Source organism: Heteronotia binoei, chromosome 1, assembly GCF_032191835.1.
Source record: "Heteronotia binoei isolate CCM8104 ecotype False Entrance Well chromosome 1, APGP_CSIRO_Hbin_v1, whole genome shotgun sequence".
In the NCBI taxonomy this organism is placed as follows: Eukaryota; Metazoa; Chordata; class Lepidosauria; order Squamata; family Gekkonidae; genus Heteronotia; species Heteronotia binoei.
Window position 1 is genome coordinate 5,554,805 of NC_083223.1, and position 18,703 is coordinate 5,573,507.

Below are 18,703 nucleotides of genomic sequence, written 5' to 3' on the forward strand. Positions count from 1 at the left end.
CGCCTTCCATGAACACGGATGAGGAAACTGTCCCAGAATCGATTACACATGTAATTCTACGACAAGTGGCAATTCCATTTGAACGTTCTTATCAAGTCCAACCAGAGGTTAATCCACAGGCTATTTACACTGATAGTAGATAGCAGTTTATCCCACAAATGCATAAACAACCACATGCTGGTTAGAAATGGGAGTGAATACTTAGGCCTCTCATGAACCCTGAAAGTGGTTGTTCGAAGAAATCTAAAGATGGCAGAGTGTAAAACTGACACTGTGCTGAGATCCAGGCCTTCACTGCATGACTTGGAAATTATTTAAGAATAAGCAGGGCTTCTTTTGATCAGGAATGCAGTTCCAGCTGGCTTGGCATTGTGGGGTGTGGCCTAATATGCAAATTAGTTCCCGCTGGGCTTTTTTACCAAAAAATTCCAGTGCAAAGCAATGGTGATGTCAGGGGGTGTGGCCCAATATGTAAATGAGTTCCCACTGGGCTTTTTTGTAGAATAAGAATAAGCACTTGTGCCATACTTAGAGATGTGCCACGGTTTGGCCGCCCCTGCTCCAGATGGCTAAGGACAATTTCTTTCATTTCAGAGAATACCTTTAAGCCTTCCTGTGTATTTTGCATGTTGGGAGTGAATTACATCTTGGCAAGAGAAATGTCTGTGTCTGGGATTTTTTTTTTTATAGTAACCAAGTAATTAGCAACTGTAAAGAAAGTTGTAGAGCTTACTACAAAGGAGAACACTTCCTGTATGAATCAGTAAGCCTGCCTCTTTAGGAAGCCATTTTGGGTTCGGTTCCACCTCGTGGGGCAATCGTTTTGCTCATCACTCCCTCTCAAAGCCCCAAAGGTGCTCACAGGCTCAAAAAAGAAAGTGTGGAGACCTCTGGCTTGGTATAAAGGCACACGGCCCAATCCTACGTCCTGAAATAAGCAAGCCTGGCCTATAAACTTCCTAAATTGAAGGTCTCCTGTGAACCCTGTGGAAGCCATTTTGATCTCTTCAGAGAAAAAGCAGTGAACATCAGTGTTCCCTCTAAGCTGAGTTAGCGAGAGCTTCCTCACAGATTTTTAGCTTCCAGCTGACACATTTTTGCCTTAGCTCAGGAAGGATGAACCCATGGCACACTAATTATGCAGTAGCTCACAACTTTAAAGCCAGTAGCTCACAATATTGAATTTTTGCTCACAAGGCTCTGCAGCTTAGAGGCAGCACTGGTGAAGATACACCTAAACACACCTGCAGCAGTCGGCTGACCTAGTCATGTTACAAAAATGAATCAATTAATCCTAAATGACCTCAGGAATGAAATCCACTATTGTTGTTTTTTTAAAGTTGCAGCAAAATCCTTGAATCCAATTTAAATTCCGCTGCATCTGCAGGAGGCCCACTAATGTGTCAAAGTGGAACAACAAAAGGCATAAGTCCAACAACCAGTGCCGGATTAACAATTAGGCCAAGTAGCCACTTGCCCATGAGCCCCCATGCCTTTCGGGGCCCCAGGCCTGTCCCCCTCCTAGGGTGGTCATCCAATTCAAGAAATATCTGGGGACTTTGGGGGTGGAGCCAGGAGACTTTGGGGGTGGAGCCAGGAGACTTTGGGGGCAGAGCCAGGAGACATTAGGGGTGGAGCCAAGATCAAGGCTGTGACAAGCATAATTGAACTCCAAAGGGAGTTCTGGCCATCACATTTAAAGGGACGGCACACCTTTTCAATGCCTTCCTTCCATAGGAAATAATGAAGGATAGGGGCACCTTCTTTTGGGGCTCATAGAATTGGACCCCCTGGTCCAATCTTTTGGAAACTTGGGGGATATTTTGGGGAGAGGCACTAGATGCTATAATGAAAATTTGATGCATCTACCTCAAAAAACAGCCCCCCCCCCTCAGAGCCCCAGATATCTGCGGATCAATTCTCCATGATTTTCTATGGGAATAAATCTCCATAGGGAATAACAGAGTTCCCAGCAGACATTTCCCTCCCCTCCCCCCGCTTTCTGACGACCCTGAAGCAGGGGGAGGGCTTCCAAACCGGGGGATCCCCTGCCCCCACCTGGGGATTGGCAACCCTACCCCCTACCCCGGTTTCCCCCCTGCTTGCAGCTCTCCCAGCCTGCACATTCAGTCAGCAAATGAGCCACTCTTTGCCTGAGTTGCCTGGTTCAGCTGCTGCTGGCGTCACTGCCAAGTTTGCCTCTCCCCTGCAGCTTTGCCAAAGGGGCTTTTGAGAAGGCTGCAGAGGGGGCCACAGGCGGTGGGATGGGTGCTACAACTCTGAGATAATTTGCAAGGGGCCCCCAACATATTGACTACCTAGGGGCCCCCACAGGTTGCACTGCCGGCAACCCTGGCCACACGCCGGCCCCAAAACAGAGCATGCGCTCTTGGCCAGCGTTCCCTCCGAGCTGAGTTAGAGCTCACAGTTTTCTTAGCCTCCAGCTCACACGTTTTTGTCTCAGCTCAGGAAAAAGGGCCCCGGAGCAAACCGATTTATGCAGCAGCTCACAGCTTTAATGCCAGTAGCTCACGAAGCAGAATTTTTGCTCACAAGACTCCGCAGCTTAGAGGGAACATTGCTCTTGGCGTAGCGTTATTACTCACTTGGTGGCCAGCAGCATGTTCTTCCTGGAGTGGAGATCGGTGGGGTCCGTGTGCTGCCTGTTGAGATACTCAGAAACGGCTTTGGCTGGAAATTCGGTTTCGCAGATGTATCCAAAATCCCGAGCTAAATGTACCGCTTCGCCTAGGGAAAAGAGAAGCAGCTTGGGTAAGCAAAGGGGAATATGGTCTAAGAACATAAGAGAAGCCATGTTGGATCAGGCCAATGGCCCATCCAGTCCAACACTCTGTGTCACATAAGAGAAGCCATGTTGGATCAGGCCAATGGCCCATCCAGTCCAACTCTCTGTGTCACATAAGAACATAAGAGAAGCCATCATGGATCAGGCCAATGGCCCATCCAGTCCAACACTCTGTGTCACATAAGAACATAAGAGAAGCCATGTTGGATCAGGCCAATGGCCCATCCAGTCCAACACTCTGTGTCACATAAGAACATAAGAGAAGCCATGTTGGATCAGGCCAATGGCCCATCCAGTCCAGCACTCTGTGTCACATAAGAACATAAGAGAAGCCATGTTGGATCAGGCCAGTGGCCCCTCCAGTCCAACACTCTGTGTCACATAAGAACATAAGAGAAGCCATGTTAGATCAGGCCAATGGCCCATCCAGTCCAACACTCTGTGTCACATAAGAACATAAGAGAAGCCCTGTTGGATCAGGCCAATGACCCATCCAGTCCAACACTCCGTGTCACATAAGAACATAAGAGAAGCCCTGTTGGATCAGGCCAGTGGCCCCTCCAGTCCAACACTCTGTGTCACATAAGAACATAAGAGAAGCCATGTTGGATCAGGCCAGTGGCCCCTCCAGTCCAACACTCTGTGTCACATAAGAACATAAGAGAAGCCATGTTGGATCAGGCCAATGGCCCCTCCAGTCCAACACTCTGTGTCACATAAGAACATAAGAGAAGCCATGTTGGATCAGGTCAATGACCCATCGTCCAACACTCCGTGTCACACAGTGGCCAAAAAACCCAAGCGCCATCAGGAGGTCCACCAGTGGGGTCAGGATACTAGAAGCCCTTCCACTGTTGCCCCTCCAAGCACCAAGAATACAGAGCATCACTGCCCCAGACAGAGTTCCAACAATACGCTGTGGCTAATAGCCACTGACGGACCTCTGCTCCAGATGCTTATCCAATCCCCTTTTGAATCTGGCTATGCTTATAGCCTCCACCCCCTCCTATGGCACTGAATTTCATGCGTTAATCCCCCTTTAGGTGAAGGAGAACTTCCTTTTATCCATTCTAATCTGACTGCTCAGCAATTTCATTGAATGCTGATGAGTTCTCGTATTTATTGATTTATGTATTTTGTGAACTTATATTTTGCCCTTTCCCATAACGGGCTCAGGGCAGGTCACAACATAGGCTAGACAATAAAAACCAACAGTTCAGTTTTAAAACAATACAATAAAACCAAACAGCAGTACGATAAAACTAAATATAGCGCATCAGAGGCGGAAAGGGCACATTTCACAGAGTACAGTTTTTGGCCCCAAAAAGAAGTGGTAATGTCAAAATCAGATTCGGATTCAGCACCTCAACAAGGCTATAAAGCCTGATGTCACAACATCAGACATTGTGAGAATAGGAGAAAAAGACTTCTTTCTCTACCTTCTCTATCCCGTGCATCGTCTTGTAAACCTCGATCATGTCACCCCGCAGTCGACATTTCTCCAAGCTAAAGAGCCCCAAGTGTTTTAACCTTTCTTCATAGGGAAAGACCCTTTAATCTACAAGCCATCTTAGCCCAAAGTCCTATGTAGGGAGAACATTTTTTTTCCACCAGCCCTTTCCCTAAGGAACACAGGACAATGTGTGTGGGGTGGTGGGTGGGTTCCCCCCCCCTTCTTTCATTTTGTGGGTGGGTTCCCCCCCCCCCTTCTTTCATCTTGTCTGCACTACTGAACTCACTTTGGTGGGGACGGCAGGGTATAAATCTAACAAATAAATACATAAATAAACTACCCTGGGATGAAAGCAAGAGACAGAAAGGACAAAAGAGACAGAAAGCGTTAGGCCCATAAATAGATTCATGACCTGATATTTAAATTGGACATACTCAGGGCTTATTTTGTAGCACGAGCTCCTTTACATATTAGGCCACACGCTTTGATGTAACCGATGCTGCAAGAGCTTTCAGGAGGCCCTGTACGAAGAGCCCTGTAAGCTCCATGAGGATTGGCTACATCAGGGAGGTGTGGCCTAATATGTAAAGGAGCTCTTGCTACAAAAAAAAAAAAGCTCCGGCCATACTCATTACCAAATTCTCAGGACAAGGACTACCAACAAGCCTAGGATTGCCAGCTCCAGTTTGGGAAATTCCTGGAGATTTGGGATTGGACTCTGGAGAGAGTGGGGTTTGGGCAGGGCCGGCACGTGGGAGTAGGCCAAGGAGGCAGCCGCTTAGGACACCACTTGCCCTAGGGGTGCCATGAGGCGGTCCCTCTCCCCACGCCCATGCTGCTGCCATCCTGACTCTGCCGAGGCCTCCTGAGGCTCGGGAGGCCTCGGTAAAGTCAGGGGGGGGGCGTGGCAGAGATGTGCTCTAAGCGCTCTAGCTGCCATTCTGGACTTTGCCGGGGTCTCCCGAGGCTCAGGAGGCCTCGACAAAGTTGGAGGGGAGGTCATAGTGATGTCATCATGCACAAGAAAAAAGGGGGGCGAGTAGCACAGTTCGGCCTAGGGGCGCAGGCAACCCTAGCCAGGCCTGGGTTTGGATAGGGAAAGGGCCTCAGCAGGGAATTAAACCATCCAGTACACCCCTCCCAAGCAGCCACTTTCTCAGTCTGGAGGTGGGTTGAAATTCCAGGAGGTCTTCAGCTCCCCGCATGGAGGCTAGCAAACTTTAAAGTGATATGCCATCCCGTTCACATGATATTAGTGCATAATCTGTAGACTTCCGGAACCCTCATTCTAAACGTTATTTGAGATTGCAGAAGGGAAGACCTATTGAAAAACTTCTGTTCCAAAATCTGGGGGAAGGAGAGGGGGAGGAGGAGGCTTCTACTGATTTTGCACGCGCTATTGTTTAATTTTAAAAACTGAAAGGAAAAAAAAAAAGAACAGGTCTTTGGTGCCTCTCTGTGCAACGATTTCCATTCGATTCAGGGGACTTTCTGAAATGTCAAAACTCTTTGCTCCCTTAAGAGCAGCCAGAGGCTTGAAGGAATGCAGTGATGGGTGGGGGTGGGGAGGAAATCGAACACAGACCGGGATCCCGCTTTGCTTACCTTCCACCAAGGAGGTGAGTAAAGTGACATTTGCGGCTTTGCGCCTGCCGGCTGGTAAATTCAAGCCGATTTTTTCTAGCCTCTCTCGCAACGATCTGCCCCCGTTTTTCGATTTGGCTCTGGAAGGAGAAAGGGAGAGCGCTGATTCCAAACACAAGGATGGAAAGCGGAAAGACTCCTAGCAGACAAACTCAGGATCTACCAGCCTCCCCCCACCCAGCTCCCTCTCCCCTCTGTGACACAAAGGATCAAAACATATGGGCCTGCATCTAAATAATGCTTAGTGAGGGAGGTTTTGCCAGGCAGAAATACAAAGGGAGAGGAACGGAGGGAAGGAAGGAAGGAAGGAAGGAAGGAAGGAAGGAAGGAAGGAAGGAAGGAAGGAAGGAAGGAAGGAAGGAAGGAAGGAAGGAAGGAAGGAAGGAAGGGAGGGAGGGAGGGGAGGGATATGCTAGGTCGATTTCTGTCCCACCCTTGGCATGCCTTCATAAACAGGGGTGGAATTCTAGCAGGAGCTCCTTTGCATATTAGGCCACACACCCCTGATGCAGCCAATCCTCAAGGAGCTTACAAGGCTCCTTTTTTATAGGCTCCTAAGGATTGGCTACATCAGGGGTGTGTGGCCTAATATGCAAAGGAGCTCCTGCTAGAATTCCACCCCAGTTCATAAAATCAGTTCTCATGAACACACAAAGCAGTCTTCTACTGAATGAGATCCTTGGTCCATCAAGGCCAGTATTGTCTACTCAGACCAGCAGCAGCTCTCCACGGTCTCAGGCTGAGGTCTTGTCCATCACCTATTGCCCAGTCCTTCCAACTCAACATGCCAGGGATTGAACCTGGACCTTCTGCATGCCAAGCAGACGCTCTATCGCTGAGCCACAGCCTCTACCCAACCAAAACAAGCATGTGTGAATGTGCCTTCTATTGCATCAGACCATCAAAGTCAATATTGTCTGTTCAGACTTGAAGCAGGTCTTCAAGGTCTTTCCCATCACCAGCTGCCTGGTCCTTTAACTTGGAGATGCCGGGGATTGAACATGGGACCTTCTGCATGCCAAGCAGAGGCTCTGCCACTGAGCCAGGGCCTGAGGTCAAGGTCTTTCCCATCTCCTCCTGCCTGGTCCTTTTCACTGGAGATACTGGGAATTGAACCTGGGACCTTCTGCATGCCAAGCAAATGATTCACCACTGAGCCACGTTGTCTCCCCCTCCCCACCCCCGCAGGGTCTTTCCCCTTGGATTTCACTGGGGTTTGTCTACATAATACTCATAAGTATTTAAATTTTGTTTTCATGTTTTGATGGTTAACAGCCATAGGGATGCTGAACCGGGTGGAAAGGTGGTGTGAGATGTTTCCATTTTAGCAAACAAATAAATACATACAGGTGCATCAAAAGTAGATGGTGACATTCTGAGTCCCTAGAATGGGATATACCATTTCAGACTGGGAAGTCACATTTTTATTGCTCTGACAAAACTAAAAAACCCTCCTCTACAGGTTATATATATATTAGCCCAGCAAGAAGAACGGTTCTAGTCCAGCTCTTCAAATGCTATGCTACTTTTTGGTGGGGAATTATTCATGTGGAAGAAGTTTGAAAAATGTACATAAGAACCCGGCTGGCTCAGACCAGTGGTCCACCCAATCCAACATCCTGTCGCACACAGTGGCCAACCAGTTCCTCTGGAGGGCCAACAACAGGGCAGAGAGGCCGAGGCCTTCATAAGAACATCAGAAGAGCTCTGCTGGATCAGACCAGTGGTCCATCTAGTTCAGCATCCTGTCACACACAGTGGCCAACCAGTTCCTCTGGAGGGCCAACAACAGGGCAGAGAGGCCGAGGCCTTCATAAGAACATCAGAAGAGCCCTGCTGGATCAGACCAGTGGTCCATCTAGTTCAGCATCCTGTCGCACACAGTGGCCAACCAGTTCCTCTGGAGGGCCAACAACAGGACAGAGGCCGAGGCCTTCATGAGAACATCAGAAGAGCCCTGCTGGATCAGACCAGTGGTCCATCTAGTTCAGCATCCTGTCGCACACAGTGGCCAACCAGTTCCTCTGGAGGGCCAACAACAGGGCAGAGAGGCCGTGGCCTTCATAAGAACATCAGAAGAGCCCTGCTGGATCAGAGCAGTGCTCCAGCATCTTGTCCCACACAGTGGCCAACCAGCTCTTCTGGAGGGCCAACAACAGGGCAGAGATGCCGAGGCCTTCCTAAGAACATCAGAAGAGCCCTGCTGGATCAGACCAGTGAGGGTCCATCTAGTCCAGCATCCTCTCTCACACAGTAGCCAACCAGTTCCTCTGGAGGGCCAACAATGGGACAGAGAGGCCAAGGCCTTCGTAAGAACATCAAAAGAGCCCTGCTGGATCAGACCGGTGGTCCATTTAGTCCAGCATCCTGTCTCACACAGTGGCCAACCAGTTCCTCTGGACAGCCAACAACAGGGCAGAGATACCGAGGCCTTCATAAGAACATCAGAAGCGCCCTGCTGGACCAGATAAGAGTCCACACACTTAACCACTGCATCAAACTGGAGAGGACAGGTCTGGCTGTGAATCGATTCATTATTTTAGTTGATCATCTGCTTATGAATCAATTTAAATAGCACAGGACCAAAACCTCATCAACTTATACATCAGTGTACACTAGGGCAGTGGCTACCAACCTTTTTGGCACCAGGGAACCGGTTTCACAGAATACAATATTCCCATGGACCAGTGGGGGATGGGTGACTCTGGGGTTTTTGCTGCCCCAGGTTGCCCCCCACCCGTGCCCCATCGGGGTCTTTAAATGGGGGGGAGAGAGACCGGGGCTGTTTCTGCTGACTTCCCACTAGGTGGCCAAGCGGCAGAAGGCCAATCTGCCTCCCCCTCCCATTTAAAGCCCTGCCAATCAGCTGATCGGGTCTCAGGCAGGCAGAAGGGCTGGTGGAGCTGCTCTGCCTCGCTCTGAGGCTGCCTCCCTGCCTCGTTCATCTGCCCGGATCCTGGGCAAGCAGGGGTGATGCGGCGCTTCTGCCTCACTCCGCTGCTCGGTTGCTAGCTGCTCATGGACTGGTACTGGTTCGCAGACCAGTGGTTGGGGACACCTGCACAAGGAATTGGGAAATACCTGGAAATTTGGGGAGTGGAGCCTTGAGAAGGGCTCGGTTTGGGGTGGGGGGAAGGGACTTCAATGTAATAGAAGGCCATAGAGTCCACTCCATAGAGTCCACTGAGCCTTTAGGGTTGCCAATTCCCAGGTGGGGACAGGGGATCCTCTGGTTTGGAGGCCCTCCCCCGCGTCAGGGTCCTCAGAAAGCGAGGGGGGAGGGAAATATCTGCTGGGCACTCCATTATTTCCTGTGGAGACCAATTCCCATAGGGTATCGAGAATTGATCCAGGGGTATCTAGGGCTCTGGGGGCCTCCGTTTTTTGAGGTAGAGGCACCTGATTTTCAGCATAGCATTCAGTGCCTCTTCCCAAAACACCCTCCAAGTTTCAAAAGGATTGGACCAGGGGGTCCAATTCTATGAGCCCCAAAATAAGGTGCTCTTATCCTTCATTATTTCCAGTGGAGGGAAGGCATTTAAAAAGTGTGTGGTCCCTTTAAATCTGATGGCCAGAACTCTCTTTGGAGTTCAATTATGCTTGTCACAATCTTGTTCCTGGCTCCACCCCCAAAGTCACCTGGCTCCACCCCTAAAGTCCCCAAATATTTCTTGAATTGGACCTGGCAACCCTAGCATCCTACTTTTTTTTTCCTCTTCATTCTGCTAAAAGAGCATTCTGTCGCAAATGGAAACTCCAAGGAGCAATATTATGGGACAGGATGTGGGGGGAGGGAAATCACTCTGTCCAGTTCCTCTTCACCACACGTAAGGAAAGATAGGGAAGGAAAGGTCCCCTGTGCAAGCACCAGTCATTTCCGACTCTGGGGTGATGTTGCTTTCACAACATTTTCACGGCAGACTTTTTATGGGGTGGGTTGCCCTTGCCTTCCCCAGTCATCTACACTTTCCCCCCAGCAAGTTAGGGACTCATTTTACTAACCTCGGAAGGATGGAAGGCTGAGTCAATCTCGAGCTGGCTACCTGAAAACCCAGCTACCGCCACGGATCGAACTCAGGTCGTGAGCAGAGCTTAGGACTGTAGTAGTGCAGCTTTAACACTCTGCGCCATGTAGGCTTGCCAATCCCCAGGTCCCAGCTGGGGTTCTTCTGCTTTCCCAGGCTACTTCCTGCCCCCAGTAAGCTGGCCGGTGGGGGAAAGCCCTGCCCCCAGAGGACCATGTGACTTTCCCCCTCCGGAGGCTTCAGTCTCCGATTGAAAAGCTTCCTCTTGGGATGGTGTGTTTGTGTTACTTTGAAGAAGTTGGCAGCAACTCATGAGTAGAGAGGCCAATCCTTCGCTTCAGAGTTGCCAGAAACGGGGTGGGGGGAACATCTGCTGAGCACTTCATTATTCCCTATGTGGAGATCGATTTTCAATGGGGAATTGATCTGGAGGTTTCAGGGCTCTGGGGAAACTGTTTTTTGAGGTAGAGGCACCAAATTTTCAGTATAGTATCTAGTGCCTCTCCCCAAAGTACCCCCCAGGTTTCAAAGTGATTGGACCAGGGGGTTCAATTCTATGAGCCCCAAAAGAAGGTGCCCCTATTCTTCATTATATCCTATGGAAGGAAGACATTTAAAAAGGTGTGCTGTCCCTTTAAATGTGATGGCCAGAGCTCCCTTGGAGTTCAATTATGCTTGTCACACCCTTGTTCCTGGATCCGCCCCCAATGTCTCCTGGCTCCACCCCCAAAGTCTCCTGACTCCACCCCCAAAGTCCCCAGATAGTTCTTGAATTGGACTTGGCAACCCTAGCACCACGGGACTTCCTGGAGTCATGAGTTAATTAATTGTTTGCTTATGCATTCTTAGCTTGTCAGTACTTGAACCAATGAGTTAGCCTGCACATATCTCCCGCCAGAAGCTACATGTCAATATGCATAGTAACTAGTGTTCCCTCTAAGCTGAGTTAGTGTGAGCTAGCTCACAGTTTTTTAGCCTCCAACTCACACATTTTTGTCTGAGCTCAGGAAAGATGGTCCCAGAGCAAACTAATTTATGCAGTACCTCGTAATTTTAATGCCAGTAGCTCACAAAGTTCAGTTTTTGCTCACAAGTCTCTACAGCTTAGAAAGAACACTGATAGTAACCTGTAAGGGAAAGCCCTAATTGGGTAATCAATAGATTTGGGGATGGTCTGAAGAGAAAGCATTAGGTTACAATTTATGACCCTTTGTTTAAGTCCTCAGATCTCCATGCAGTTGCTTTTTAGACCTTAGAGAGTCAATGACCATTTTCGCACACAGCTTACCTCGCAGTCACAATCCTGTTCCCTCCACAGCGTCTGGTCAGATTTCCCACCATCTGCGCGGAAGTTACAGGAAGTGCCGCAGCTTTTGCGTAGCAAACGTAAACTGCTAAAACCCAGTTTACGTTTGCTATGCAAAAGCCGTGGCACTTCCTGAAACTCCGGCGCAGATGGTGGGAAATCCGACAGACAGGATTGTGACTGCGAGGTAAGCTGTGTGCGAAAACGGTAAATATGTAAGTTGGAAAAGTCCGATCGGATGTAAAATTCTTTTCTTGTTTTGTAGAACTCCAAGTTACCCTTTCCCCTCACTAGACAAGTAAAGATTAATGTGTTAAAGCTAAATGCGTGTGTCCGGCTAAGGACGGAAGGCTGAGTCAACCTCAAGCCAGCTACTTGAAAACCCAGCTTCTGCCGGGGATCAAACTCAGGTCGTGAGCAGAGCTTAGGACTGCAGTACTGCAGCTTTAACACTCTGCACCACGGGGCTCTTTAAGGATAGATAAGGGGAGTACGAAAACTCCAACTTGCAAGTGATGCACTGAGAAATGCCCCCCCCAACTGCCACTGGAATGTTTCAGTCCAAGCATTGCCAGACTCCATTCATTGCTCCTGCACCCACTTATCCCAACATTTTCCAAAGTATGGGTCCCGACCCAAAAGTGGGTCACAAAGTCTGGCAAAGTGTTGTGGGGGGGGGTTTTGTGTTTGTGTAGTTTTCTTGATCTGTATAATGCTCTTTTTTTAAAAAAAAAAAAAAAAGTGGATCGCCAAAGTAAATTGGGGAGAGGCTGTAGCTCAGTGGCAGAGCATCTGCTTGGCACGCAGAAGATCCCAGGTTTGATCCCCGGCATCTCCAGTTAAAAGGACCAGGCAGGAGGGGATGGGAAAGACCTCAGCCTGAGACCTTGGAGAGCCAGGAAGTGGGGCTGTAGCTCAGTGGAAGAGCCTCTGCTTGGCATGCAGAAGGTCCCTGGTTCAATCCTCGGCATCTCCACTCAAAAGGACCAGGCAGGAGGGGATGGGAAAGACCTCAGCCTGAGACCTTGGAGAGACAGGAAGTGGGGCTGTAGGTCAGTGGAGGAGCCTCCATTTGGGCATGCAGAACTTCACAGGTTCAATCCCCGGTATCGCCAGTTAAAAGGACCTGGTAGATCTGATGGGAAAGACCTCCACCTGAGACCCTGGAGACCCAGGAAGTGTGGCTGTAGCTCAGTGGAAGAGCCTCTGCTTGGCATGCAAAAGGTCCCAGGTTCAATCCCTGGCAACTCCGGTTAAAAAAGATCCAGACAGCAGGTGATGTGAAAGATCTCCGCCGGAGCCTGAACAGCTACTGCCAGTCTGAATAGACCAGACTGACTTTGATGGACAAAGATCCGAGTAGGCAGCCATGTCGGTCTGAAGCAATAGAACAAAGCAGTAGACAAGTGCGCCGTTAAGACCAACTAAGTTGTATTCAGAATGTCAGCTTTCGTATGCTCTTAAGCAGACTTCATCAGACAAAATGGGAATGGCAAGCAGCAATTATTAATATGTGGGCAGTGTAGAAGAGATTGAAGAAGAAGATATTGGATTTATATCCCGCCCTCCACTCCGAAGAGGCTCAGAGCGGCTCACAATCTCCTTTCCCTTCCTCCCCCACAACAGACACCCTGTGAGGTGGGTGGGGCTGGAGAGGGCTCTCACAGCAGCTGCCCTTTCAAGGACAACCTCTGCCAGAGCTATGGCTGACCCAAGGCTATTCCAGCAGGTGCAAGGGGAGGAGTGGGGAATCAAACCCGGTTCTCCCAGATAAGTGTCCGCGCACTTAACCACTACACCAAACCGGCTCTCCACACCAAACCGGCTCCCTACACTGATTCTACACTGCCCACTTCTTAAGAATCGCTGCTTCTATTTCCATTTTGTCGGATGAAGCCTGCTTAAGAGCATACGAAAGCTGACATTCTGAATTGAACTTAGTTGGTCTTAAAGGTGCCACTTGTCTACGGCTTTGTTTTGATGGACAAAGGTCTGGTCCAGTATAAAGCAGCTCAGCGTATAAGCGTTCATGTAGAAGAGATCAGTTGTATTTCCTGGAGCCCTCCAGGTCCCACCTGGAGGCTGGCAACACCAATTACCACCCACTGCATCTCTCAATGCGTTAGTTCATAGATATGAACACTATAAACAGTTACAAGATTCTGAGCATGTTTATCAAAACCGCCAATAGATACTAACCGCAGATGCTGAAGTCTGCAGGTCAGTGGAAGATTTCTGTCAAAAAACAAAAAAAAACAAAACCTTCCTGTCTATATGGATGAGCAGGGCTTTTTTTGTAGCAGGAACGCCTTTGTATATTAGGCCGCACATTCTTGATGTAGCCAATCCTCCTGGAGCTTACAGTAGGCCCTGTACTAAGAGCCCCGTAACAGTGCCGGATTATACCCCGTGGAGGCCCTGAGGCAGTCGAAATCTTGGGGGGGGGGGGTCCCTTGCAAATTATCTCAGAGTCGGAGTGCCTGTCCCACCGCCCGTGTCCCCCGCTGCAGCCACCTTCTTAAAAGTCCCTTTTTCTAAGCTGCGGGGGAGAGGCAGAGAGAGGCAAACTTGGCGACAACGCCAGCAGCAGCCACACCAGGCAAGTCGGGCAAAGAGCAGCTCAGTTGCTGGCTGCACGTGCAGGTTGGGAAGGCTGCAAGCAGGGGGGAAACCAAGGGAAAAGCCATCCCGGGGCCCCTAATGGTGTGGGGGCCTATAGGCCAGTGCCTACTTGGCCTAATTGTTAATCCAGCCCTATAAACTCCAGAAGGATTGGATACATCAGGGATGTGTGTGCAAAGGGATTCCTGCTTCAAAAAAAGGCCCCAACTATCCATAAAACGCATGCTTCTTTGAGCCTCACCTTCTAAGCACGCCCCCGAGGAGGGAGGCGTTCAAACATTCGGGAGGAGAGAGGCGCCGTTGTACTTCACCCACAGTCACTTTGTACTTGGAAGTCGAACTGAGCAAGGAGAGGCGTCCAGGGACCGAGCAGAAGACTTCGCCCGTGTTCACCGACATGCCGCCTAGGAAGCCATCTTTGTTCATCATCAGGGAAGTGACAGATTTTGGAGGAACCGGAACTGGAGAGACAGAGAAGGGCAGAAGAGAGAAGGTGACTCTTTGTGCTCTTTGATTAACTTTGTTTACAGCCAGGAGCTTTTTCTAGCAGGAGCTTCTCTACAGATTAGGCCACGCCCCCCCTGATGTAGCCAATTCTCCAAGAGTTTAGAGAGTCTACTGTCAGCTCCAGGAGGATTGGCTACATCAGGGGGGCGTGGCCTAATATGCAGAGGAGCTCCTGCTAGAAAAAAGAGACCCGTTTACAGTCCGCCCGGATCCTCAAGGGGGAGGGACCCAAATCGGCTGACGTCATTCTCTTTTCTTTTCATCTTATCCTCACAGCAATCCTGAGGGAAGTGAGGTTGAGAGATTGGGACTGTCACAAGGTCACCCAGCGAGCTGCCATGTCTGAGAGGGAATTCATCATATATATATATATATATTTATATTGCTCACAAACCATTTGGTCATAAGCAAATGGCAATGAAATACAAAATCCATTAGTATTATAGATTTGACAGAATTTACAAAACAGACGTTTAGAATCGGCAAAGCGCACAACATAAAACATTATTGCCCATTTTCTTAGAATCCTCCTCTTGGTCTCTGAAATCTAAACACTCCCAGAAGAAATTTCAAAACTGAAGCTGTGATGGTTAGATCAAAGCCACCAAGCAAAAGTTGGAGCTCATTTGCCGAAAGGCAGATCAGGATCAGAAATTAAGCCGACACTGGGATGGAAGGCCACCAAGCAAGGCTCTGCAGAGGAAGGCCGTGGCAAACCACTTCTGCTTCTCACTTCCTTTAAAAGTCCCTTGCTGGGGTCACTGTAAGTTGGCTGCGACTTGACGGCACTTACATATGTATCAAGCACACACATGATATGCTCCGGTGAGCAGGGGCGGATTGACAATGAAACTAATAAAGCTTGAGCTTCATGGGCCCCTCAACAAGTGAGTTTTTCAACAAAATCGATGTTGTTTGTTATTGAAATAAGGCTGTTTTAGTGACAGAATCATAAGTCAATGGGTTACAGTCAGGGGTGGAAATCTAGCAGGAGCTCCTTTGCATATTAGGCCGCACACCCCTGATGTAGCCAATCCTTTAAGAGATTGCACAAAAGAGCCTTGTAAGCTCTTGGAGGACTGGCTACATCAGGGGTGTGTGGCCTAATATGCAAAGGAGCTCCTGCTACAATTCCACCCCTGGTTACAGTACTTAATACTGACCTTAGAATAGGCTCTAATACCCATTTCATAGGACCACAAAATGTCCCTGTACTTGGTCCCATTTCAGACTTTTCTTGTGGGCTTGCTGCATCCAGACCCCCCAGCTTTATGGGCTCACTGATCCTTTGTTGGCTCCACCCTGCCACCCCGTTCGCCACCATTTGAGCTTCGAGATTTTTGCAAGGGCAGCAAAGCTCTTCGGACCTTGTTGGATGCTACCCTATTGTTGCTGCTTGAGAAGGAAACTCCATAAGCAGGGCTTGTTTTTTGTAGCAGGAGCTCCTTTGCCTATTAGGTCACACCCTCCTGCTGTAGCCAATCCTCCAAGAGCTTACAGGGCTCTAGCTACAAGGCCTACTGTAAGCTCCAGGAGGATTGGCTACATCAGGGGGTTTGTGGCCTAATATGCAAAGGAGTTCCTGCTACAAAAAAGCCCTGCCCAGAACAGTTCAAGCTTCAGGGTCCCAAAAACGTAGGCGCACTGCCGCTTGTGAGTTAGCCCTTAATATATAACGTATGGATCTAACTTTCAAAAGTATCCCAAAAGGTCCGCCTCCCACAGCAGATGGGGGGTTATAGTCTTTTAAAGGGGAAACTCCCAGCTCCTGTTAACCTGGGCTGGAGGACTTCACAACTGCTGATATAAATTCGCCTTCTGGCAGAGTTCCTTTAACGTCTACGTAACAAGATATGATATTGCCATTGCCTACCTCTGCGTTGTGACCCTGGGCTACCTTGACCGTCTCCCATCCAAGTACTGATCACCTCCAACCCGACATGGCTTCTGAAACCTGATAAGATTAGGCCAGCCTGTGTCAGCCAGGTCACACTGAGAATACTGTAATACTTGTCAGGGCTTTTTTTTAATAGAAAAAGCCCAGCAGGAACTCGTTTGCATATTAGGTCTCACACACACACCCCCTGGCATCACCATTGTTTTACACAGGGCTTTTTGATAGAAAAGCCCAGCAGGGACTCATTTGCATCTTGGCCACACCCCCTGATGTCACAACTGTTTCACACGGGGCTTTTCGATAGGAAAAAGCCCAGCAGGAGCTCATTTGGATCTTAGGCCACACCCCCTGACATCGCCATGGTTTCGCACCGGGTTTTTTGTAGGAAAAGCCCAGCAGGAACTCATTTGCATATTAGGCTACACCTCCTAGTATCACTATTGTTTCACACAGGGCTTTTTGATAGAAAAGCCCAGCAGGAACTCATTTGCATATTAGGTCTCACACACACACCCTGGCATCACCATTGTTTTACACAGGGCTTTTTGATAGAAAAGCCCAGCAGGGACTCATTTGCATCTTGGCCACACCCCCTGATGTCACAACTGTTTCACACGGGGCTTTTCGATAGGAAAAAGCCCAGCAGGAGCTCATTTGGATCTTAGGCCACACCCCCTGACATCGCCATGGTTTCGCACCGGGTTTTTTGTAGGAAAAGCCCAGCAGGAACTCATTTGCATATTAGGCTACACCTCCTAGTATCACTATTGTTTCACACAGGGCTTTTTGATAGAAAAGCCCAGCAGGAACTCATTTGCATATTAGGTCTCACACACACACCCTGGCATCACCATTGTTTTACACAGGGCTTTTTGATAGAAAAGCCCAGCAGGGACTCATTTGCATCTTGGCCACACCCCCTGATGTCACAACTGTTTCACACGGGGCTTTTCGATAGGAAAAAGCCCAGCAGGAGCTCATTTGCATCTTAGGCCACACCCCCTGACATCGCCATGGTTTCGCACAGGATTTTTGTAGGAAAAGCCCAGCAGGAACTTATTTGCATATTAGGCCACACCTCCTAGTATCACTATTGTTTCACACGGGGCTTTTTAAAAGAAAAAGCCCAGCAGGAACTCCTTTGCCTATTAGGCCACACACCCTGACACCAAGCCAGACAGATCTGCGTTCCTATGCGTCCCTGCTCAAAAAAAGCTGATACTTCTTCTCAGGCCTCATTTCAGGCAGGAGCACACAGGAGCAGAGCCCCGGAACCTCTACATTTTATTGTGCTCTTTCTTTCTTACCCCCACCCCCACCCCAATACTTGCTTCTGGCAGGACCGGGTCTACATGTTTTTTGAGGGGGTGCAAAATTCCCACACGTTCCCCAGAGAGTACTACGTTCAGGTTCACAAAACCTGTTGGTAGTCCCCGGGCCAAAGGAGGCCCGCCTAAAATCCACCAGGGATCGGGCCTACTCAATAATGGCACCTTATTGGTGGAACCAGCTGCCGGAAGAGGTGCGGGCCCTGCGGGATCTAGGGCAATTCCGCAGGGCCTGTAAGACAGTCCTCTTCCGGCAGGCCTATGATATTAACTGACAATGTAAAATATCCTGGATGAAAAAATGTATCTATAGGCCGCCGGTTTTTACTCTATCTTGTTTTTACTAAATTATGGTTTAATGGTATTTTAATTGTTTAAACTGAAATTGTTTTAATTATTGTGTTGTAAGCCGCCCTGAGACACCTAGGTGAGAAGGGCGGGGTATAAATCTTAATATAAATAAATAAATAAATAAATAAAATTAAAAAATGATGTCCCCTTATGGGTCCATTCTATCTTATGGGCCAATAGAATGGACTCCATACTCAATTTGGCCCCCCCTTCTCCAGCACCTGGCTTCCGGGCTCCATTGTTCAAACCCCCTGTGAGAATTTTGTTGACCTTTGCTGAATTTTGTTGATTTGACAAACTTTCTAATATTTTCCCCCACAAAACATGAGGAAATAACCAAAACATATCAAGCGGACTGACAGACACCTTCCTCAGGCCACTGTGGCCACTTAGGAAAGAGTCATTTCAAAAGTATGATTGGAGTAAGGGTTTATTAGGACAATTATAAATCAAAAAGCATTTTAAGGTAGCTGCTGAGCTGATATAACTGAGTCCATCTTCCGGCAATGTCAGGGGGGGTGGCATATGCAAATGAGTGGTGCTAATGAGCTCCAGCACCTCTTTTTCTACAAAAATGACGCCCCCCTCCCCCCCCCCCCCCCCCCCGCTTGTTAGAATTATTTTTAGTATTCATTTCTATGCAATTCCACCTCTGGCAATTCAGCAGTTGGGTAGCTTTGCTCTCTTTTTTTTGCTGGCTTGACATACAGTAAAAGAGGGCTTTAAAAATAATAATAATAAAAAAAGATATTCCACCTCCGAAC

The 18,703-nt window shown here is 48.8% G+C and overlaps 1 protein-coding gene across 3 annotated transcripts in view; it reads right to left on the minus strand.

Annotated features, from left to right (window-relative positions):
• TFAP2B (transcription factor AP-2 beta) overlaps nucleotides 1–18,703 on the minus strand; it is a 97,170-nt gene that overhangs the window by 31,775 nt on the left and 46,692 nt on the right. For all 3 annotated transcript variants that reach the window (XM_060263690.1, XM_060263648.1, XM_060263761.1), the window contains exons 4-6: nucleotides 14,098–14,317; nucleotides 5,865–5,983; nucleotides 2,607–2,748 (exon numbers count right to left, since the gene is read on the minus strand). In XM_060263690.1, coding sequence (XP_060119673.1) covers nucleotides 2,607–2,748; nucleotides 5,865–5,983; nucleotides 14,098–14,317 — 481 coding nt within the window. The remainder of the gene's footprint in view (nucleotides 1–2,606; nucleotides 2,749–5,864; nucleotides 5,984–14,097; nucleotides 14,318–18,703) is intronic.